General features: G+C 34.9%; 1 protein-coding gene across 4 annotated transcripts in view; it reads right to left on the bottom strand.

Annotated features, from left to right (window-relative positions):
• The window catches only part of LOC150097982 (MBT domain-containing protein 1-like), a 469,576-nt gene that overhangs the window by 333,817 nt on the left and 110,328 nt on the right, over positions 1–25,431 (bottom strand). For all 4 annotated transcript variants that reach the window (XM_090406078.1, XM_090406077.1, XM_090406080.1 and 1 more), the window contains one exon: positions 16,424–16,523. In XM_090406078.1, the coding sequence (XP_090262204.1) occupies positions 16,424–16,523 (100 nt within the window). The remainder of the gene's footprint in view (positions 1–16,423; positions 16,524–25,431) is intronic.

The following is a 25,431-nucleotide window of genomic DNA, read 5'->3' as shown; positions in this document are numbered from 1 at the left end:
TTTTGTAACACCTATTGAATACCATGGATAAGAAGTGCAATTTGGTCTCAGTATTTCATCCACCTCGGCCAGTAGGGAGGTTAAGTTCTCATCCAATCCAGCATGCCATGCCAACTTCTTTGGTTACTACTTACGTCTATTGCTGATTGACATTTACTAAGCATCATGAACCAACATATACATACTGCTGAACTGAAGAAGCGTGTCAGCAGCAGACCTACAACTTTTTTTTTAATGTGGCTGCAACCACAAAAGTTTTTATGCAAACCTAGTGGACTAAGGATTTATTTTAATTAATTTTATATATATATGTATTTTTTTTTTTTTTTTTGCATTTTATTACTCACATGGATGTGAGGAGCTGAAGGATCCACCTCAGCCATAGCGAAGTTAGCCGGCCTGGGCGTGGACAGTAGGGTTTTTCTCCCCAGTTTATCTGGGATTTTTCATCCCGCAAAGTAGGCAAACTGACCTTGAGAACTCAAGGCCACTGCGGACATAGGATATACCGAGGCATGGGACTCACTACCTTATCCTGAACAGTTGAGGTCCCATGATTAATGAACCCTCGACACTGCAAGGTAAAAGAAGGGGAAAGGAAAATAAGATGAGATTACTCACATGTACAGAGAATCACAAACATCCATGCCCATAGTGGGATTCAAACATGTTAGTTGGAGAGCAGATTCACTAACCACTCAGCTAACCGTGCCAAGTGATTTATAGCGAAAAAATTGTAAAGCTCTGTATGGGCTAATGATCAGATTCATTTCTGAAAATCCTTGTTCACACTCACTTGTTGAAACTGGTATTGTACACAGAGCATTCAATAAATGCTTCAATTTTTCTGAAACCAGTTATATTTCAAGAATCTACAAACTATCTCTTTCATTTAACTGAAGACTAATTAACAATTTCTAACTTCATTCTTGACAAATGTCACTTAAGAGTTGATATCTTTAGACTACTGTTTCCCATCAAATACTCAAGCAAATGAAGTGAAATCAGCATTTTTATTCTCAACAGTCTGCTTTTTATTGATTGTTTCAAAGTTCTGTAGAAAGCTTTTGAATCATTTGCAGAATAATTTATATAATCTGTCCTGTGAAGCTGAAAGTTCTTGAAATCATACATATGCTCGATGAGAAGTACTGTGACATAGTTGCAGTTGACTAATTGAATGATTAGTCAACTGCAATCCCTGAATGTTTCAGTCAACAAACCACTTAAAGATCATTTGAAGAAGAATGAGTTCTGGTTGTTGACTGAAAATCTTCAACAACCTCTGGTAAAATAAAGAGAGCACATGCATCAAAATTTACAGAACAGGAGTCAACTGTTTGGAGAAAAAATACTCAAAATACCAATGAAGCATTCATTTAAGAAATTATGTATCAGCAATGCAAGTGTAATATGTATACAGTTAAGTGTTTTCTATTGTCAATAAATCTTATTCAATTGTGATAATTTTTTTCTGTTACTGATAATGAAAATAATCTGTCATACAAATGATGGTACCTTAGAATTGAAGAACCATGGTAATTCTGCAACCTTCACTAAAAACTGCACCTAAATAGCTAAAATATTTTAGCTACTGTATAGATTCCATAACCTATAGTAAATTAGCATCATAGGTGGACTACTAAGGATTTTTTTTTTCTATTTTTATCATCATCTGATATGTACTTTCAAGGAATGTGATACTATGACATACTACATAATTACTAATCTCCTATCAACAATGTTTCCTCCATGTCAGTCTATCACTCCATGTTAGTGTGAGAATTCTAATATTGTCAAATCAAATACAAGTATGACTTGGTTTATGCCAGGATTAGGTTCTTGAGACGTCTGGCATAAACTGAAGCAAGAATATAATGGCAATGTCCTTAAATACATTAGGTTCTGTTTCAAGATTTTCAGTAATCAACCCTATAATTTGCTCTAGAGACCAAACAGAATTTTTTCTAGCCACTTTGGGGCCTCCAATTAGTGAGAGAGTGGCCTCATATTGGGTGATGAATTTAATCTTCCACCTAAAGACAATTGCAAACCGCCATGCCCACAGCAGGATTTGAACACAGCCTGCTGGTTACTAGCCGCCCAGATTTTTCTAAGATTTCAGCTGACTGCCATAGTTTTGTATGTTTACTGTTGATTTTCATGCCAAATTTGTTACAACAGTTATTCGGTTTAGTTACAGAATCTTGAAGATCTATAGCGAATTTATTTAGAATCTTTAAAAATTATATATATATCAAAATTAAGCTGCTTTCCTTTAGTATGTTATCCTCACAGATGATGATGATTAACAGTGGTGGTAGCATGCATCCTTATCTATCCTGATTTCGCATTAAACTACTTCTTGTATATCCTTCAATTCCTAGCTGCTAATTTAAAACTTAAATATAGACTATATAATATTGGACAGCATATTATCTCATTTAAACTGTATAATGGTAGTTTCAGAAGTTTTTTTTTCTCTTGGAATTATCACATGCCATCTATAAAATTTAATTTGCAGATACCACTTACATATTAAACATGCTACAAAATTACAACCTCCTGTGGGTGGAATTCACATTATATAAATTGCATGTATTCTCAGGCCTGCTTTAACATTCCAAAAATAAAAACACTTCTAGAAAGGTAAACAACTCTGCCACATCCACATAAAACTGGTTAAACTATCTTCAGCTGAAAAGTTCTTATAAATATCCCTCTAAATCTTTGCCAGCCCTTATGTGAATGAAAAACATTTTGTTTGCTAGTTTCCTGTCTCAGACTCATGTGCGCATAGCTATGCTCAGAATAATGAAAGTCACAAGTCACAAACTCTTAATTTTACATGCCTAAAATTGGTGACATCTTTGTTAAAAGATCTTGTATGTTGCATTCTTGTTGTTTTTGATGATGTTGTTTTTAATGAGAGAGACTCATTAGCCTTCAAGGCTAATGAGTCTCTCTTCCTTTTCAGTTGAACTTTTGCTAACCATGCTGACAAGTCCTGAAATTATGAGTTTTTGCTTCTTAGTATTGTTACACTGTCCAAATGTCACTTACTTGACAAGTGATGCATCAAAAAAATCAAGCTTCCACAGATCATCTCACTTTGTCTTTTGAAAATTTTTCCAACGATATTGCATCTCAACAATACAAGCACACAACTCTGTCATCCTTGTCATATCTAAATATTTCACTAAATACAACTTGAAAGTTGTTCTTTGGCATTTCAACACGTATTTCCAATGCCAAGTGCCGGCCTGGCCGGCCGAGTGGTCAGCATGTCCGCTCTCCAGCCAAGAGGCCATGGGTTTGAATCCTGCCATGGGCATGGATGTTTGTGATTGTCCTACAAACTTTGTGTAAAAAGGGAATCTGTGACCCTAACACTTGTTTTAGCAGAAGACATCATTGCCAAAACCATGTGAGGTAAGGCAATGACCATACGGCATCTACAGACATCAAATGTGAACATTTTATATTATTTTTAAAACCGCTAATCTAATCTAATATAATATTAATATATCATATTAATGTTGCTCTTTTTCAGCTAGCCATGACCTGCAAAATTGAGAGCACAAAATTAATTCAGTTAAATCCATGTAGCTACAAAAATCCATCACCATTTACACAAATTCAGGTGACTACACTATCTAGACAGTAGACACTCTAAACAATATGCTTCTGCAACTTGCTGACAGCATCAGTTCACCCTCATGACACAAGCTAAAAGTAACTAATTAGAGTGTATTAAGATAGAATTGGTTATAGTAATATTGGAGTGAAGACATCAGCAAAATTACCAAATAAAATAAGTGACAAGCATGATTTATCATAAAATTTGCTTCTATAGTATAAAGAAATTACTGACTGCAAATACATTTTTTTTATTTTTTTTTGAAAGGCAAAAATTTTGTGCAAGCAACTATTAGACATGTGTGCGGTTCTTTCTGACTGGTTAGGTTGCGTGTGTGTGCACATACACAGCTCAGAAGAAACATTGCTCATATCCTAGATTTAAACCAAGGCTTTTTCAACTAATGTTATACAATCCTTGTAACTGCGCTATAATGAAACTTATAAGAAAAAAACTATTCCATCTCAATATAACCTATTATGAGGAAGGCCTAATCCTAATTTTGTATAACATGGATTTTTATATTCCTAGTGATGTTTAAGAAGTCAAGTTTAGTAAAAAATCATCTTGGACTTGACTTGCACCTGAACAGTCTGGACTTGCAGAGCATACCATCAACACTATACAGAGTTCATTGGAACAAGACAAGAGTCATTCACAAAAGTCGGTTCCTCATGGAAAGGCTTTATAAAGAAACATGTGAAACCTTACTTCATTCTCCCAACTTAAGCAGATCTGATGGTCTGCATCTATCCACTTTATGGGGTTGTTTTTTTTTTAGTTATCCTACATGAGCTACTTAGGTGGCACCCTTTGGAATTGTCAGTTATCGTGTAAGTAGCCTTTTTACATGTACTGAAGATGCCTGTGATACTCAGGGGCAAAAATTCTACGAATAAATAATATTTTACATGAGTTAATTCTGTTATTATAATTTTAAGTAAAAAATCATCCTGCTGGCACTACTTTGTCAGATGTGAGTAGTGGTAAATGAGTAAGCAGAGGAAGGCGGAGGTGCTATTAGCTACAATTTGTTCAGAAGTAGATAATTTTTTTTTTTTTTTTTTTTGCATATGTATTATTTAACAAGTTCACTGAATGGTCAAAGCTAGGCAACTGGGAGAATATCTTGTAACATTTAAGGAATTCAGAGAACTGACTAGAACTTCTGACCTAATGCCTAATCCTCACCTACACACGATATGTCCCTCTTGTAAGGATCCACAGGATACCGAGTGAAGGAGAAAGGACTAGCAGTTTGGTACTTAGTAAACCAAACTGCATTTTCATTGGCTTACACCAGAAACAATCAAACATGATGAAATTTCATCCTAGATGGGACATACCCCTGTCTCCTGTTCACATCAGAGAACAGTGAAAAATCACCTACACTAGAATAAACTCAACTTCAGCAGAAATAAAATAGACAACAGCAAAAAAAGTAAGAAGTAGATGGCAAACAGTGGAAACAGAAAAGAATTAGAGAAGTAACATGTGGATATAAATGGCATTACTGAAACAAAGAATACTAAAACAGGTGAGATCCTGCTAAATAATAAATATAGGATGTTATATTTGAGTAACAGTGATCAAGAAAAGGAAAGAGTAGCAATAATACAGTAGTTGAGTGTTAAGTTCTGAATTACACAAAAATTAAATTAATTTACGTTTCCTTCAGACTTAACATGGGCTTGCAAATTTGAATCAATTATTGATGTACCAGAATATACTAGACGCTTGTAAATTTCACTAAAATATTACTAAACTGAGAATCCTTCATTTAATATGTGATATTATAAAGTATTGAGAATTGCTAAACTGCTTAAGTGTTAATACTTATAGATTGCTGGGTGAAAGAGATAATCCGATTAAATAGAAATGGCCGGAATTGAAACACATGCTTCATAGAGTACAGGTGCACCTTTTTGTAAGCAAATAAGTCCCCCCCCCCACGCACACACACACTCATACGCGCAGAAGAGTAGGCTAAGATTTCTGTGTGTGACGTGCAGTACTGGGTGACGTGAGGTGACGCTGAGAAAATGGGAGGAGTAATCGATGACGTGAAGTGAACGTGTGGTACGCAATTTAAAAAGTCGTGCAGCGCCAAGGAAACTCTTGTGCTCTTGTTCTTTAGGTGGAATTTTTACTCTTGCCCTTGTGTGGAGTTGCACTCCAGAGTTTTGGGGCGGTCTTGCTGATGTGTAGGTAGCCTCCTCGTGGCGTCCCCTCGTTCCTCACAGATTCGAGACAAGGACGGAGGAACTTTGCCGTAGATTTCCCATCAAATTACTGGTCGACAACCAGCCTAGCAGAAGGTATTCGTCGATGCTTACGGAGATGTCGTTATGATGTTGAACGAGTTCACCATGGAACAACGTCTACCTATTTTCGGCAGCAGAAGTAAGTGCAGATTGAAACCTTGAAGAATATCTCAGAGAAGGCAGAAGGAACGTGGTGTCGAAAGTAATTGTCCAGACGAGATATGTAAAGTGGCTAGATAATTCCCCAGCAATTGGTAACGTACAATCCATGTTTTATTATGTGTATGTGTGTATTAGAAGAATATATGTAAACTTTAGGAAGGACTTTAGAGAAAGTTTTCTTTGAATGATAAAGTAATAATGAGAATTTTGAGTATTTTGTTAAGTAAATTAATTAAGAGCACGTGGTGCCTTAGAATTGTCTTTTAATGATAGAAAAGGTTATGAGAATTTTGTGGGAAGAAATTGTATAAAAGCACATGAAGCTAGTTTAGTAATTCAGCTAATAATTGTCCTCAGCATTAATGAATAAGTGTGATTCTTCGAGTGTAATTTGTAAGCCTTAATTGAAGTTCTTCGTCATGCATGCTAAGATAGATATAAAGAATCTGAGTAATTAATGCTTAGTCATTAGCAATTGCAGATTACTTATTAAGAGTGAATTCATAGAATTTATTATGTTTCAATTGAATTAAATGTTTTGTTTCTTTTGTTTAACTGATGACTTGCCTGATTTTCTTCTCTGTTGCACTTGCTCATAAATTATGGACCACAGCGGGAGATTAATTTATAGAGAGGCTATGACTGCAAATGTAACTTAGTAATGTAAGATTGTATGCTAAACTGTGTTCTGGCTCCTCGATTCTACACTATCTGGTTAATCTAGGATTCGGGGTGGCGCAGTGAAAAATAAATTTTCCCTGAATCCGAAAAGGAATTAGAACCAGTGTGAGACAAAGGAATAGGTATCCGCCATTAGTAATTCCTTTGTCCCACAAACCACTAGCATCGTTCTTGTAAGTATAGATCGGCCAAGAGAGAGATATTGAAGTTAAGAGAATTAAGATTGAAGATAAAGTTTTAGTATAATTAAGAAAAATCAAGAGGTAAAGATAAGAGAATATAGACTAAATATAGAGTAAAATAATAAGAATAAAATAAGAGAGAAAAATTTTACAGAGTAGGTTGTGTGGACAAATTTCAAAAAGGAATTGGACAATGAAACTTATTTGTGCTAATGTTGACACAGAAGGTTCTACACAAAAGGAAGTGGAAGAATTGTTCAAGTCATTAGAGAAGGCAGCTAACAAGAAAATTGGAAAAGCTGATCTAGTCAATAAACATTTTTTCTATGATTTACATATTTTTGTGCTGTAATAACTTAAAAAAAAAATTTAAGTTATGAATAATGTTCAACACTTCAGCTTGTCTACAAGAGGAAAAGCTGATCCTTGTTGGATATCTAAACAGAGTAGAAAAATGAATCATAGACATATACAAATGTTTTGGGAAAATTTGGAGAAAAGGGAAAAGCAAATAATGGTAAGTGCTTACTGGATTTCTGTACAGGACAAAAAGGTCATCACCAACAATGCCATATCTCAACATAAAGATGCGCACAGATTCACATGGAGAGAAGACACAAGAATAAGAAAAGTCTTACTATGTTTCTGATAGTATTATCTGGTTCAGAACACAAGAATAGATAGATATAAAATAGGAGGTGATCATTTAGTTCTAGGTAAGATAAAATCGTATATCATATTGAAAAGAAAGACATGTATGAAAGTTTTAAAAATAAAAGCAGCTTTTATTGGTGAATTGTAGACTCAACTATGCAATTATTATTGAATTAAAAGTGTAAGAGTTTGAAAACAAGAACTAAACCAAAATCCCAAGCTCAGTTGCAAATTCCAAAAAACTGAATGATTCAGTTAGGGAGGTCACAAGTTTGCTAAGAGAAGACAGAAAAATCAGAATCACATCGTGAATGTAAAGTAAAGTAAAAGAAGCAGCCCTGGGGCATACTGAAAGTTTTCAGCAAATCGGCAGATATCCTAAGAGAATACAGAGAAAATGATATGTATAAAGTAGCTAAACAAAAGTCATGGGAAGGTAATGGTAACAATATGGTAGACAAATTTCATCAAGGAGACAAAATGTTCTGAAGGCTGGAAAGAGTATAGTAAAAGAAATCAGAGATGACAAAGGTGACATAAAACTGAAACTAAATATATTCTGGATATCTGGAATAATTATTTTGAAAGACTGAAATAAAACAAGCAGCAAAAGAATAGCAGTAGAAAATAAAGTAAAATAAAAAGGAATGCAATCAGGAGTACATATCAATACTTGATGTAGAAAAAGATAACAAAAGACTGAAATACGGTGAGGCAAGCGTTGCTGGTGATATCTGACCAACAATGCACAAATATGGAGGTAAACTAGTTTCACAGTGTTAGACTGCATAATTCAGTAGGCCTGATAGTCAGATGATCTAATTTAGGATGATTGGAATAGAGATCTCATAGCTCCCATTTATAAAAGGAATTAAAACCGAATGCGAGAATTCCAGAGGAATTTCTCTAATGATTCCAGGTAAGCATACTTAACAGGCTAACAGAAACTGTGGAAGAGAAATTTGAAGAATAACAAGCCAGGGTTGGGTCAAATAAACATTGCAAAAATCTGATTTTCACTTTATAACAAGCAGTTAAGTTTTCTATTTAAGTTTTGTAGATCTGGAAAAAGCACATGACAAGGTGCCAAGAGAAAAGTTGTTCAGAATGCTACAGTTAAGTAATAAATGGAACAATACATAGTCAATATTTATGTTGCTTATGTTTTTACCACTGACATATGAGTTATTGGTTAAAACTGAAAGTACAGGAAGGTGGTCTGATATAAACTCAGGTATAAAAACAAGGGTGCACTATCATCTAAATGATAGATGAATATCATCCATATGAATCACGTTATGAAAGAAAGTGGCATTGAACTTGATATCAAATTTAACTCTTTGCTTTATTCAGATGATTTACATCTAGACAATCCAGTACAAATCTCCTGGTTTCCTTAACTAAATTGAATAACAGCTGTAATAAACTTAGCATGAAAACTGGCAATAAAAAAGATCAAAAAGGAATAAGTAAAGATACAGAAAACTTCAATTGCATTCTCAATGGAAATCTTATAGAACAGGTAAAACATTTCAGCAATTTAGGTATAATTTTTAGTGATGATGGCAAATTAAATATGAAAAAAGACGACAGAACAAGCAATGCAAGTATGATGGGTAGCCAGTTGAATAAATGGAATAAGAGGGAAATTAGTAAACACACTAAACTAGCGGTACACAAGTGTTCAAACCAATCTTAGCTTATGGATCTGATAGTCAGGTTAGAAATACAACTAGAGATGAGAAACTAGGAACCACAACGAGTTCTGAGAAAAACTGAGTGAATACATGGCATCAAAAGCAGAATCATATTAAAAATGAAGATACCAGGAAGAAACTTGACATTGTTAGCTTTCAAGAATGTAAGAGCATACCTAATATAAGGTAATATTGTCACTTCAAACAAAATAGAAGAGGAAAGGTTAACAAAACCGGTGCTTGATGCCAAGATGACATGCCAACAAATAATGTTAGGTACTGTCATAGGATCCTGTAAATCCCTTTAGGTTACACAGCAGGAGATTGAGGATTATAGAGTTGTAGGGGAGGGGAGGAGAGTTGTAGAGTAGGTGCCTTCCTTCGACGAGTCTTTGGACTCCCTGGAGATGTTACATAATAATAATGATGATGTTTCACTTAGAAAAGAAACATCAAAACACATTTCAAGATTCACCTGATTTCAATGTACTAAAATAAACATAACAAATATAAACCGTGTTAAAAAAAAGTACTAGGACACACCTATTTTAGAATGAAACATACTAATATGTAGGGTTCCAGTAAAATCAAAAAACTGATACCTTGGGTCAGTAAAAATTTTACTGACCCAAGCTATCAGTTTGAATTTTACACAAATATTGTTACAGGTGATGTTTTAAAAAACTAAATGTTATGATAACAAAACAAAGCAATTCGTTCTTTAATTCTTACTATACATTACATATAATTATAGATAAATATGCTTTCCTTTAATGTGGTTTTAAAACATATGCCACAATACAGCTCACAACAACTCCGTCTGTGTTTTATTTTGTTTACTGTTCATAATGAAGAATGAATTTATATAAATTATCAACAAACAATAATTTAATAGGAAAGACTGAATAAAATTTGCAAAAACAAGAAAGTAGTTAGCACTTGCTGTGGAGCCAGACTCACACAATGCACTCAGTCACATGATCTAGTTTTTTACTTTCTTTGCAATTTTTTTTTTTTTTAAATAACATTAAAAAGCATTTTCACTGTGTAAAATGTTCAAGTATCTAATTACACTAAGCAATTTATGTTATGAGCTGCTGCGAATATAAACTTAAGACAATACAATATTACACTTGTGCACCTACTTTACAGTTGTTGGAAGAATAAAATGTATAAATGTATTTAATTAGATTGCACCAGTTTTAATTTGCTTATAATTAGTTTATTTTGTTAATGAAATTATATTGAGAAAAAAAGCAATATTATTTTTTTAAATAATAGATTGTCTTATTACATTTGTTGTGCTTACTATATGTGGAAGGTTAATATTGACTAAATGAATGCATTGATTTGATTATAAAATGTATTTATTGTAAATAACTGTAATTTAATTTAAATATACAATATGAAAAACTTACTCTTCTCAATTCTTTAAAAGGGAACCTTGTAATGTTTGAATTAAGGATTTCAGATCCAGAAGTTTCATTTTCAAGTTAAGTGTCATAACTATAACACGTTATGGTTGCTCATTTTTCTCTATTTAAACCTAAACGAAAACCAGAAGTATGACGCATATGGAGCAAATGAGAAGTAAAAAGAATACTATAATATTGCTGAGAGAGAAATTAGGCAGATTTTTGGAGCTCCATCCATCCAATTCTCATCCGTCCAAGATGGGTCGAGTCACCTGATTAAAGGTTATAAGCAATTAATGCGGCCAGCTTGCATTTCTCCGCTGCATCCCTGAAGGGAGTGTATTTTATATCTGTAGATGTGTTCATGGGGCTGATTTGCCTGTTTTGAGAGATGAAAACACTCGAGTTTCTGGCAGGAAAAAAACTCTCGACTACCGTATGAGACTGGCTAACTCACCATCTGATTGAAAAGATCTGATAAAGGTTTCTCACAGGAGTCGAACATGGGCCTTTTGAACCAAAGAACTCATCTATACCAATTGAGCTATGGAGGCTCTATTGGAACTCAATAGAAGATATTTGGAACTGAATGGCAGATATTTATGAACTCTTTCATACAATGATGACAGGACAACTGTTGTGAGAAGATACAGCAGGTTGAGCTTTTAATGACTGTTTGTTTTCTTTGTGGGAAAGCTACCGGATTGTGGCTGTCTTGCATACTATGACAAACTGTTTTTGTGCTCTGAAGATGCTGAATAAAATACGAGTGAAATATCAGCAATAAGTTAATAAATAGTTACTTTCTTATCAGTCTGTGTATACCATTAAAATTAATCAATGTTTTCTCTTAGCATTTCATATAAAAGAAAAATAAAGTTCTGAACAATAAAGAAATAAAAAGGATGGAAGAAAGTGAAGATGACTTGTTTACATTATTAATTTCAGAGAAAATCAGCAATTAAAATTGCAAGTCTGCAAGTGTCTGGCGGATTCTTTATTATTTAATGAGATGATGTTTTAAAATTAAAAAAGTGTAAATTATGTGAAGAAATATATATTTTTGGATGCATTTAGAATGAGATTGAAAATTCACTCGCCACTTTTCTGATAACTTCACCTGTGGCAAGTGGACAAATGGATTTCTGTAGTCCTAATATGTATACCTCCATCATCATGCATGTCCTTGACTGTTTCATTTATCTGGTAGATGAATTTTAGTGAAGAATGTGAGACTGTCATACTGCTTAATGGAGAATTAGTTCCACTACAAAGACCAAAGTTCTACATTTGGTCTTTATAGTGGAGTTTCTGAATCAGGTGTGCTCTATATAATTCCATCCATTAAAGCTTTACAGCCTTAAGTGGGTGGAATTCACAAAAAAAAATTTCCCACACATATATACACATGCATCCTTGAGAGTCAACTATTCATCTGTTTATCCTCAATATAATATAGTGAAGAACCTAAAAAGAGGTTATCATAAGATGACACATCATTGGCCTATCTGTTCACGATGTCAGCAAAATAGTCCACAACTCAAAATCAAATATAGGCAACATTACCAGTATATACCAGTAAATTACTATTATTACCAGTAAATATAGGTAACATTTCCATTAATCCAAAATGGAAACTTTAGTTTCCACTTTAGATCAATGGTTTCCATAAAGTGGAATCCAAAGTTGAGATCAAAAAGTTAAATGTAGTACAACCTGGCAGGATGCTATGTGAACAGCTGTGTGGTTTCTGTTTATACAAAAGGGTAACTGCAAATAAGCCAAACATCAACCATGGCAAAATAAACAGTGCTAACTACACTGATGCAAAGAATATTTATCACTGTAGAACATCAGAAATCCATGATATGGACAGATGAATCATGTCAAAATCCTCTTCTATCAGATGGATGACTGTGTGTATGGAAGATGCCTAGGAAACAATTTATACCTAAGTGATCATCCTAACTGTAAAGTTTGACAGATGCATAATGGTTGGGAGATGTTTCTCTTGGTAGAGAGTTAGACCTTTGGTAGTCTGGAAGGGTGAATGGTAACACATGCAGTATTTCTGAATAACACAATCATGCTATACTATGGCAGTTTTACAGAACAGACTCTTGTCTCTTTCAACAGGAACAAGCATAATGTTCTACTGAAGCTGCTACTATAACATAGAGGAAAATGATCAGGAAAAACTTGATTGGCCTATACAGAGATCTGATCTCAACAAAACCAAACCAATCTGAATACATCCAACAATGGTACATGTACTGGACTTTAATTTCTTCATGCTGAAAGACGTTCAAATATCCAAAAAATTCCAAGTCCAAAATATTACCAAACTGGTATGGAGCATGCTACCTGTTACTGATGGCACCAGTGGAAAAGTATCACACAGTACTAAAGGAGTGTCTACATATGCTAATGAGATAAATGTTGTTGAGATAGAACTGCATTTCACTTTCTCTGAAATACTGTGCTATTCAAGTGCTAATACTAATTTATCTGTGCACAATATTAGCAATCTTTTTTGAAATAAATGGTGTTTGCAATTAGCAGTAAAAAAAAAAAACCTTTAATCAACTGTTTTATTGTTAACCCTACTCTCACATTCATATGTTAAAACTGGCTTGAATACTTTGAATACTATAGCTTGATGGTTTAGCTGATTTCTCTCTCTCATTCCATATAAACATATTTAATTGGGTTCATAGCATATTGGGCTCACTTATTCTATTATCTATTTCCACATTTAAATTGCAAGATTCACTAAAACTTTTATCAAACCTACTGAACAAATAACTAATATGCTACTTGTTTCTATACATTTGGTAATGAGAAGGCAGCTTTTTTTTTTTCAGTTTCCTACCTATTTTCACAATGTTTAGCTGATTTCTCTCTCTCATTCCATATAAACGTATTTAATTGGGTTCATAGCATATTGGGCTCACTTATTCTATTATCTATTTCCACATTTAAATTGCAAGATTCACTAAAACTTTTATCAAACCTACTGAACAAATAACTAATATGCTACTTGTTTCTATACATTTGGTAATGAGAAGGCAGCTTTTTTTTTTTTCAGTTTCCTACCTATTTTCACAATGTTTTGTTTTTATATTGTTTACATTTCTCACTTCTTTACTGTTCCATAAAAATTTATTTAACTGACCACCTGCCATACCAGCCTTACTTATGCTATTTCCATATTTCACTGATTTCTTCATTAAACTGTGCCTAAACAACAACAATGTGCTTTCTGTATCTATCAGATTTATTCATGGGAGTCCTAGTAAATTCTGTATTCTTGCCTGTAGTGATTTTATTACCAATTTCTGTACAAAATTTATCACATCAAGTATTTAATTAGGCTAATGATTCTTCAAGTTTTTAGAGTATAACATAACCTGCACAGAGAAGAACTAACCTATGCTTATCGCTTTCTTTAACAATGCAATTGATTATAAATAATAGTGCAGAGAATGTTATCCTGACCTGCATCTGATTTAATAACAAACTCTTCCAGATTCAGTTCTAACTACTGATTTTGCAATTTATGTATAAGCTGTGTATCAATCTGTATAAGAATAAATTCACACTATACAAATTTAGCAAAATTTGTTTTGAAAAGTTCTCATGATGCCTATATACATTTTCAAGATCAACAAAACTTAGAAATCTTTGTTATACACAAGTATTATCATTCATAATGCATATTATAAATTTCTTCACTAGCAGCTGCAAAGTAAATATCTGATCTTGACCTAAATTCAGCTTATTCTCTGCCAATCTTTCCTTCAATTTTCTTAGCCTTTTCACTAGCAAATGCAGCATAAATTTTTTCTGGGATACTCAAGGAGAGAAAGTCTACTACAATTCTCATAAAATTTTTTTTTTCTTTTTTCATAAATTGATAGAAAGAGAAGTTTACTCCAATCATCTAGGATTTGACCTTAACACTACAACTCCTGAATTATGCAATATAAAACTTTAAAGCCACTTCAGATTTCCAATAGAGGGTAGTGGTGATACACTAAGCAAAGAAATTAATCTCCCACCTAAAGACATTCACGAACACTCATGCCTGCAATGGATTCAAACCTACAACCTACTGATGGGAAAGTTGAACACAATTCATTCAGTCAATTTCCAGGCATCCAGAATACCTTTATCTTCATCTTCTGTACATGTCATCTTCGTTATCTTTCATTTTGATGATCTTTTATTGATACCTAAACATTAAAAAAAAAAAAAAAAAAAAACTTCCAGAATATCTTGTCATCTATATGATATTTTTCTTGTATATTCTTTCCAAAATCATTCCATAACTTTTGTTTAGCAACTTTAAAACGCAGTTTATCTTTCCTTCATTTGTGTCTATGTTCTTTAAGAATACATATGACTTACTAGCCAAAACTTTCTATATGAATTATTTTCATGGAAAACTTCTTTTGCTTTCTGCATGTTTACAGGAAGTGAAATTTACTGAAATTTGGGCTGAGTAAAATCCACATTATCTTCATATTTTTTACAATGAATCTAGAAGGTTTGGTTTCCTGTTTTTATCTCAATTTTTCCTCAATATACAGATATTTTGAACTCGCATACTGAAGTCATTCAACACTGTTTTCAAATTTGTGTAGATATTGTGATATTCATTTTTATCCTACTCAAAATGACAATGATCACTTCCCATTTCAACTCTCATAACATGAACCAATCTAAAATATACTATGAATGATAGCATAATCAAACTTGTATATGCTCTCTCTTTCTCTGTGAATTTAATGATACCCATAAAATGTGCATAACATCCATGTTATGAACATTAGTAAGGACTAGTTCATATCTTGAGAAGAAATCTAGCAGATGGTAATGCTAAATCTAGATGGTAATGCATACCAATACCATCAAGCCCAGTCATTGTCTATAATCTTCCCGAACACATTTCTAAAGATATAAGATTCATTTTTTTTTTAATTGTATTGTTTACAGTAGATTAATCTGTTCTGTACATTCCTAATACACATTTATAGATCTGAGATTCATTTCTTATGCTATGTTTTAGGTCTCCAAATGAACCAGCTTTTCCTTTACATTAGAATATCTTTTGTTCTAATGTTAATTGAAGAATATCTCTAGTTCCCTCCTGGCACTTTTATCAGAATTACACATGCTGTCAATCAAAATTGTAACAGCACCTCAGCTGGACTGTACCGTTTCAAATGTGAATAAAGATGATATTCCACCACTAATTTTTCTTAACAGTTCAAAGTGATATACGGTAATAATCTTGACAATACAGCTACTTGCATATGCATTTCTGTAGCAAAGAATGTTACACATTTCAACAGGATGGATGTGTTCATTTGAGATCAACATGGTAAAAATGGCTTTCAATGCTCAGAACCCAATCTTAACTAAATGAACTTTTTTGTCCAACAACTTGAGTGTGTGTGTATGTGTGGTGGTGATATGTGTGTGAAATCACCAGTGGAGGTTTTCTTCACTGTATTCAATAGAATATATTTCTGTATTCATGACAATATTAATGGTGCAACATTTCCCTGAATCTTGTCACAAGCTCGTGATATCTTTCAGAAAATATATGTAGCACGATACATATCACGAATCAAAAGTAGGGCTGCACCATGTATGTAGTTATCTGAAGTTCTCTGCATTCAAAGACATTTGGAAAGTGCATAATAATCAATAAAGTCATTACCTAATTTAGTCTTTTTAATTGGACCACTCATTTTTTTTGTAACTGATGACTGCCGTGTTGCAGGAACGGAATGTTTTGTTGTTCTCATTTGAGAGGATGTCTGAAACAAATCATGAATGTTTATTACAATGAATTAAATGGGAAGGAATTAATAAAATAATTTAAAACATTTGTTTACATAAAATCTGTATGCAATTATAAAAACAAAATGATACATAAATAGTCATCTTTCACTGTATATTTATGTTCTGTGCAGTTTTCTCATTTGCATAGTTTACAATTTAATAAAAAACTATCCAAAATTGAAGGTAAAAAAAAAAACTAAGCACAATCTATCTTCTCCTCATGATATAATTCCATATTTATTCATTCATTTCGTTTTACCAATGGTGGTTTTTCTCTCTCCCCCCTCTGGGCTATGATAAGCAGAGAGATTATGAAGATGAAGACTGCAGTATTCACTGCTTCAGTGTAGACCAAAGGAAAATAATTTAAACAAATATTTTTTTTAAAATTTGTTTTTCAAATATGTTCCATTTTTATACATCTTCATACCTATCCTGATTACTCTACAAACTGGGAACTTAACACCCATATTGCGAAAAATTTAGGGATTCCTGCTGAGTAATACTTTTGTCAGGAGAACCTTCCCACATCCTCAACAAGTGAAAGTTTTAATAGACAAACTTATTAAAGTCAAGTCAGTATCACTCAACCCATTTTTTATGTTGGGTCCATATACAAGAGGTTGGTTGGTCAAACTATAGTACGTTAGTACTGTATATTGGTGGTGGGTTGCAAAAGGAGAAATTTATTTACATTTGATTTGAATGCCTGTAATGTTGCATTCCTTGGGAAATACATCTGTGAGAAGACTGTTCCACAGTACTGCAGCAGCAGAGATGAATGAGGAGAAAAAGAAACTTGTTCTGTGGGTTTCAAGGTGTACTGTGAAAGGATGTTGGGTGGCAGCTGTACGTGTTCCAATGGGCTTAGTACAGGGTGGGGGAATTATTGATGCTGTTTCAGATGAGCATTTTCCATGGAAATATTTATAGAATATACAGATTGCAGAGACCAAGTGTCTATGTGAAAGTGGGGTCTGAATTAAGGACAGTGGTGATTGATGTTCTGTGGGTGAGGTGAGTTGTATAGAGTAGGGTTTGTCAAATGAAAAGGAGGAATGTAATGTGCTGTCATCTGCAAAACTGCGTATTGGGTTATAGGTCAACTGAAGTAGGTCATTGATATATAGAAGGAAGAGGATCGGTGAGAGAACTGAACCTTGTGGGACCCCAGCATTAGTTGGATGGCGAGAGGATAGGGAGCAGTCTACCATCACACATAGTGTGCATCCAGACAGGAAGTCGGTAATCCATCTGCAGAAGTCCTGAGGGAGTCCAAATGATGGGAGTTTGCTTAGTAAGCCTTTGTGCCAGACTCGGTCAAAGGCTTTGGAGATATCAACTGCAACTACTTGGGATTCACTGAATTTCCCCATGGCATTTGTCCAGTGATGGGTGATGTATGCAAGTAGATCTCATGTTGAACGGCTTTGACAGAATCCGTACTGGTGGTTACTTAATAGCTGGGTACCTTAAAGGTAGATTAGGAGTTGAGAGTTGATGATTTTCTCCATTACTTTAGATAGGACTGAAGTGAGTCCTATCTAAAGCGCGGTAGTTGTATGGCAGTGATTTATCACCCTTTTTGGGAATGAGTTGAATATAGGCCAGTTTCCAGTTGGGACATAAATATGCCAGTGGAGTAAGAGAGTGTGTATAGGTGACATAGGATAGGAGTCAGTTCCGATGCACAGACCGTCAGGATAATTGGAGGAATGCCTCAGGGCCAGGAGACTTTTTTGTGTCTAATTTAGACAACAGGTTTGTGATGTCTTTTTTAGCAAAAGGATACACGGGACATTATATGTTGGACAGTTGGAATGACTGGAGGGCATTTGCCATTGTCAGTTATATGTGCATTGGAGGCAAAGTGTGATGCCAGGAGATTAGCTTTTTCTATGGATGATGATGCAATTGAGCCATCTGGGTATGATAGAGGTGGGAATAGTGTAGGGCAAAAGTTACGGCCAATTGCCTTGGCAAGAGACCAAAAGTCATGGCTGCCGTTTGGACAGGCTGCAAGTTTCCTGCTTTTAATCCATTCAAATTCTGTTTTGGAAGTATTGATAATTTTCTTGAATTTGTTATGAGCCTCAGTATAGGCATTGAATGAGGATGGGGTTCTTGATATGAGCCAGTTGTGGTATGGCTGATTTTTCATTTGTACAGCCATGGCACATTTTTTGGAACACCTGGATTTAGTTAGGGGACAGCAGGTTTGAGTAGTGCGGGGAATATATGTTTTCATGCCAGTGAGGATTACTTTGGTGATGCGTTCAGTGCATATGTTTGGACTGGAAGACCGGAAACAATAGTCTAACCATGGAAATGAAGCATAGTAGTCTCGGAGACTGTCCCATTTGGCACTGTTATAATACCAAACTACTCTTGTGTGGGAGTGAGTGTGTAAGCGTTGTTGCATGGGGAGGAGATGAGCTAAGTTGTGGTCAGAATTGCCCAGGGGAATCACTACATTCTCTGCATATTTGGAGGGGTCATTAGTAAGGAAGAGATCTAGGGTATTTGGAGAGTGGTTTGGGTTATCTGGTATTCTGGTTGGTTTTTGAACAATTTGTGTGAGGTCATTGGTGACTGCAAATGTTTCAGCATCTCTACCTGCAGGATCTGTATAACTAGAAGAGAAAGCCAATTGGTGTTATGGACGTTGAAATCACCCAGGAGGATGATTTCGGTGTTATGAGAGTGGGACTGGAGAAAATCAACTTTTAGGGGGAGGAAATGAAAGAGCTTAGAGTGATTGGTGGTATTAGGAGAGTGATAGAGACAGCAGATGAATTTGACTGAGTGGGAGAGGGTTATCTTCAGCCAAAGAAGGTCAAATTGGGTGATTCTAAATTAGTTGCTCTCTGGCAGGGTATGTCAGAGCAGATATGCACAGACACCACCCTTGGGTTGAAAGGAGTTAAAAAGTGTATAGTTAGGAAGGTTGAGATGAATAGTGCTGGGGGAAGGTGAGATTTGAGTTTCTGTTAAAAAGAGTAGGTGGGGTTTGGTGGACTGCAGATGGTAGTGGATGCTATTAAGGTTGGAGTTGAGGCCACGGATGTTGGTGAAGTGGATATGCAAGGTTCTATGAGGCATGGATTTGACCCCAAGGGTCTTGCACGTTTCCTATTCAGTGCCTGCATGCTGGTGTCCTTGGTGGCGTCACTTGGTTTTTGTACTAGTTTGGATTGTTTATAGTCTATCACCCAACTGTTGTCTCCATTTTGGCGTTTTTCTTCTGGTTGTCTTCAGAGTTAGCGTCTTTTTTCTCTCTGGGCAAAGGTTAAATCGGGTTGAGCATGTATGTGTGACTGGGGGCAAGTGTCTTTTAGCTTGTTGCTTATCGCTGTTATAAATTTGGTTGTGTTTATTGGTGAGTCGCAGGTCACTTTCACGAGACGTCGAAAGTTCGTACCATCCTTTCTTTTGTTTATGGGTCAAATATGATGGCATTTGACGATATTTCTGGGATCGAAATTGCATTCTCCTGCAAGTTTGCCGACGTCTTCTTTTAAGGATTTACTGTTTTCCATCAGAAATTTAAGGATAACAGCATTGAGTTTCCTATTTTTGGCCTCAAGTGACTCGTGTACCGATGATGTGATTAGTTCATGAAGTTCATTAGCAGGCACAGGCGCACTTGTGGTCGGGCGCTGGTGATCGAGTGTCTTGAGCTTAGTTTCAAACTTTCCGATTTTGGAACAGAAGATATCGATAATGGTATTAAGCTGTTGCTCGAGGTTATTGACTCTTTTGCCTAGGTTTAGTATTTGTTTTACAGAAAGGAGGCACATCGCACAGAAGTAGGGCTGGTTTAGATCGGTAAAAAGCTTGTGCACCGATTCATTTATTTTCACGCAGGAAATATGTAGCCAGTTGCATCAGAAATTACACACTATACCTTTTTTCCTTTCTTTGACCTTCGGTTTCGCAGCTGCGGCACTTCGTAATGGCATTTGGTTTGTTGGTGATCGGCGACGCTATGCTGACGGGACTCGAGATAATCTTCCGTTGTTGGCCTTTGCTGCCATCTTTACTTCGCACGGTAGGCATAGCGCTTTCACGTGGTTGTTTTTTGGTTTATTGCAGATTTAATGGACTATGGATACTTAAGAGTCATACTGATGTAATCAGCTGCTTAGTACCTTCTGTCACTTTTCCGTTAGCTGCTTATTTTGCACAAAAAACACTTATAGTTACGATGAAATGCGGGAGCACGAGTTTAACATTACTTATTTGCAGGCGCCACCTGCCTCCAGTTCATTAGTTTCAACTCAAATTTTAGTCACTGGTTTTTCTAGTTAAACAAAAAATAGTGAGATATCAAGGAACAAGCTACAGTGAGGACTTCTCAATCAGCATATAATGCTAATTTCACAAAATTAATGTCAAAGTTTCTGGAACATAAAACTACACAGACACTGAAATGTAAATAAAAAATTTACTAGCTTAAATTAGTTATTTACAGCTGATGTTATGCTAGCTTAAGCAGCCAGCATTATCAGAGGCAATTTAACACTTCACAATCCATTAAAACAAACTAAAATGACCTGGATAACAAGGACAATCAATTGCATGGAGGTCAAGAGTGGTGCTCCAATTGATGATTCTAGTTGATAATGATGGGTAGATACAGTAGCAAACAAATTTATCTGAACAAGCAGAATTTAACAAGTTTTTGGGTTTAGTTTTGTTTCAGTTCACAATAATTTTAGTTCCAGTTTCCCATTTTGGTTGAATGCGGGGTGTTTTAACTCTTAACTGTTTCTATGATGTTTATTATTTTTAATTGTGTAAACAAGTTGACATTTGCAGTAATTTATTCATTTTATGTAGCTATAAAATGGACACATCTTCAAGAAAGCATTCAAAAATATGTACTCTTTCTCAGCACACATCCATGACTCAAAGCTCAAAGGCAAATTGCCAATGAGTGTGGTGTTGGTTTGGGTGCTGTTAACGTGATTTTAAAATAGGTTTGGGAAGATAGGTACCTTTTCTCCTGACAGAAAAGGAAAATGTGGGCAAAAAAGGAAAATTACACTTACTCATGGTCATTTACTAGTTAGGAAAAGTAAAATGAATCCAAGATTGTCTGCTGTAGACTTAAATAGAGACCTGGTAGCTAGTGAGATTAATATTTCTGATATGGCAGTCAGTTGAAGATTGTTGGAAGCAGGGAGGACTACACACAGACCAAAAAAAGAAACAACTGCTGATGAACCATGTGGAAAGGCTTACGTGTTTATCACACATGTTGATTGGATTCGCATCTATACTGTTAAAATCCAATCAACAACTGCTGATGAAGGCTATGCAGAAAAAGGCTCCAGTGGGCAAAAGTGTACGAAGATTAGACTGTTGAGAAGTGGAAGGTGATATTCTCAGATGAGAGCCATTTCTTTGTCCAAGGAGAGCAAGTACTCGATGTTTGCAAATCAGTGGCTGAGAAGACTTCTCCCATCCACCTTCAAAAGGCTCCTAAACACCCTGGGTTGTTTAGGAGTTTAGGTTGGGAAGATGGTCTGGGATTGTTTAACATACAACAGTCCAGGATCACTTGTACCTGTTGGTATGATGAAAAGTGATCAATACATAAATATAGTGGAGAAAAGAGTGGTCCCACAGATTCAGAAAGACTAAGAACTCATCTTCCAACAGGATCTCGCTCCATTCCACATTTAAAAAAAAAGTGAAAGAGTTGCTCAAAAATCACATTTTATTGCTTCAATGGCCAGGTAACTCTCCTGACACCCAATAGAAAATTTGTGGACCATAGTGAAAAAGACTTGGGAAGTTAAATTGTGAAACAAAAGATAACTCGATACAATCCATTATAAAAGTATGGTTTTGAGCTGCAGAAATAAGAAAAACGTTCTACATTGGTAGTCCATGGCTACACGAATTAATGAACTTATTAGGAATAGAGAAGCACACATAAATTATTAGGTAAAGCTGGACTTCAATTTTTGTACTAATTTTCTTGCAAAATTAAAATTTTTCTTTAAAATGTGAGTGTTCAGATTAGTTTGTTCGCTATTGTAGGGCAGCGTGTCAAAATCTGTTTAAAATCATACCATCCATTCTGTTGCAGGGTTTTGTAGAACTTATGCCACTTCCAGGAACAGTCACTCTGATTTAAAATGGGATTGGTAAAGTAGCCTGGCTTCCTTTCTTCTTATGAAGTGGTCTTTCTCTATGGCATGTTGAGATAGCCCGCTTTTCTGAGATAGTCAACTAACTTTACAACATCATTATTTGCTAGTAACCCTTCAATCATTCAGAAGGGGCTGCTCTTAAAGATTCTAAGGAATTTGAGTGTAATTAGCACAAAAGCCTATTGTCATTTAAGTAAATCCTCATCACATAATCTTTCTTCTGACTTCTGAAGCTGAGTTGCTAACTTTCAGATTGCAAATGGACCTTACTGGACCTTTATCCTCAAAACTTGGCAGCTAAAGCCAGAATACCAGAGACATACATTCCATTGTTTACTCGCTTCCTTCTATTTATCAATGGTATTGTCTAGATGTCAAATCAAATCCACAGTTTTGTATCCTACACCATACTCCTTTTTTTCTCACTGGCATTCTGGAAACTAATCAACAATAGTTTCCAGAATGCCTACTTATATAACTGTAAACTGATTCCAAACAATTCTTTTCTTCAATGGGATTCTAATAAAATTTAATCTGATTTTATTCTCATAAAACAGTTCTCTTAACTTTTCTTTTGTCAACATCCAAATTCAAGAAAAGTGAGCATAACTAACATCCAATTAGAATTGGTATATACTTATACCAAGTATTACCTCCTCAGCATACAAGCAATATGGGTTCTGCTTTCGCTGAAGGCATTATTTTACCTCTGAACAACTATTATCTCTACACATGTTCATCCAACTAAAAAAATACTGTTCTCACTTTTGAGATGGTGTCCCTAAGAGCTACCTAAAAATGCTTGACTCAGTGCAGAAGATAGTAATTAATACTTCCACTTAATATGATCTCTTTCACAGAGTTCAATTTCTGTTGCTTTCATTTTCTACAAATAAGGCTACTGTTCAATTCTGTGTCAATTATGATAAACAGTGGCGAAATATGGTCATCATTCATAAGAACTGATATCGATAATTCCTCAGTTACCCCCAAGTCTGTTAAAACATTAAAAACAAATTTTTCTTCCTTCTTCATTTATTCCAAAAGGAATGCATAACAAACTTTTGGAAGTCTCTCAAACAACACTAAACATGTATCTTCTTTCTTCTCAAATTTTGACAGACTAAATTATATTCAAAATGAGATGTCATTTAGATATGGAGCAATAATTAAGACCACAAGAGAAGTAAAGCTAACTCCTATTATACAAGGGCGGTACTCTATTTTTTTTTGGGGGGGGGGGATTAAGATAAACAAGAAATTGTTTGAAGAACAGTTTGTCACTATCCTGAGAAAGAAAAATCTATCTTCTAGCCCTTTCTTAACTGCATACAAACTTCCATTGTAGAGATATGACATTTTTCTTTGCATTCAATATCAGCAAAGTTTTAATGTAGTAAACTTACATAAGTATTTGTAACCTAATTTTGTTTTCTTTACAAACTTCTCTATGTAAATTTTATTATGCTAGTTCTACATACACTGCTGTCCAAAAGCTTAGGACGAACTACATTTTACCTACATGTGAAAAATTTTTCATGAGCCAAATGTGAACATAAATTTATTTGCGGCATACTAATAAATTATATTAAACACACATACAAAAAAAAAGTGTCATAAATTATGTACAAATTAAATTGCAATATGTTTTTAGCAAAAGTTACAAATTTCCTAAGGACATAGAGTTGAAACTAATGTACAGTGCTTACAGAAATCTATGCAGAGAAAAATTTTTGTAAGAAATATGTCCACCCTGAACTACAATGCAGCTTGCACAATGCCATATCATGCTTAACACCAAGTGATTCAGGATTTCTTGAGGCAAACTGACCCACTCTTCTTACAGAGTAAGGATAAGGTCTTGTTTTAATAAATTAAATTTAATCCTTTATCCAAGTGTGAGCAAACAAAGTTTGCGCCTGAAAGTATCTTCAGGACTGGGGTAAGGTGGTACAACACCGGGAAACTCGTTGCAAAGGTCATCATCAAATTCCTGCTATGTACCCTCAAGGGGTATACAGGATATGATAGTACTACATGAAAAATTTACATTGTTATTAATTTCCTATCTACAATTTTCCTCCAAATCAGTCTGTTACTTGTCAAGACTCCAACATTATCAGATCATATATTTCTATCGTCTAAGGCACTTTGTACCGTATCAATCCACCTATATCTTGGTCTTCCTCTGGGTCGTTTTGCTACCAACCTGGCAGAGAACACTTGTTTTGCTAATCTTTCCTCGCCCATTCTGTTTAAGTGACCATACCACGTGAGATTAGCTCTGCTAACGCATTCCTGGATGCTGACAATGTCAAGTTCTTTCCTAATATCCTCGTTTTTAATATGATATTGCCATTGATGCCATCTGATCATGCCTATAATCTTTCTCAGGACTCTCATATCTGTGGTCTCTAGTCTTTGGTCAAGTATTTTACTTCTGACCCAGCTCTCAGATCCATAAGTTTGAACACTGTCTTGTATACAGCTAATTTAGTGTTCCGACTAATTTCTCTTTTATTCCATATGAATTTCTTCAATTGACTTCCCACCATACCAGCTTTGCTAATTCTGTTGTCTATTTCTATATTTAATTTACCATCTTCGGTAAAAATCGTGCCTAAATAGCTGAAATGTTTTACTTGTTCCACAGGTTCTCCATTCACAACACAGTTGACATTTTCAATGATTCTGCCTATTTTCATTGTCTTTGTCTTTT

The sequence above is a fragment of the Typopeltis vanoorti genome, chromosome 16 (genome assembly GCF_054136105.1).
Source record: "Typopeltis vanoorti isolate ZY-2024b chromosome 16, IOZ_Tvanoo_1.0, whole genome shotgun sequence".
Lineage (NCBI taxonomy): Eukaryota > Metazoa > Arthropoda > Arachnida > Uropygi > Thelyphonidae > Typopeltis > Typopeltis vanoorti.
The sequence above is the reverse complement of the archived record's forward strand: the minus strand, read 5'-3'. Positions and strand labels throughout refer to the sequence as shown.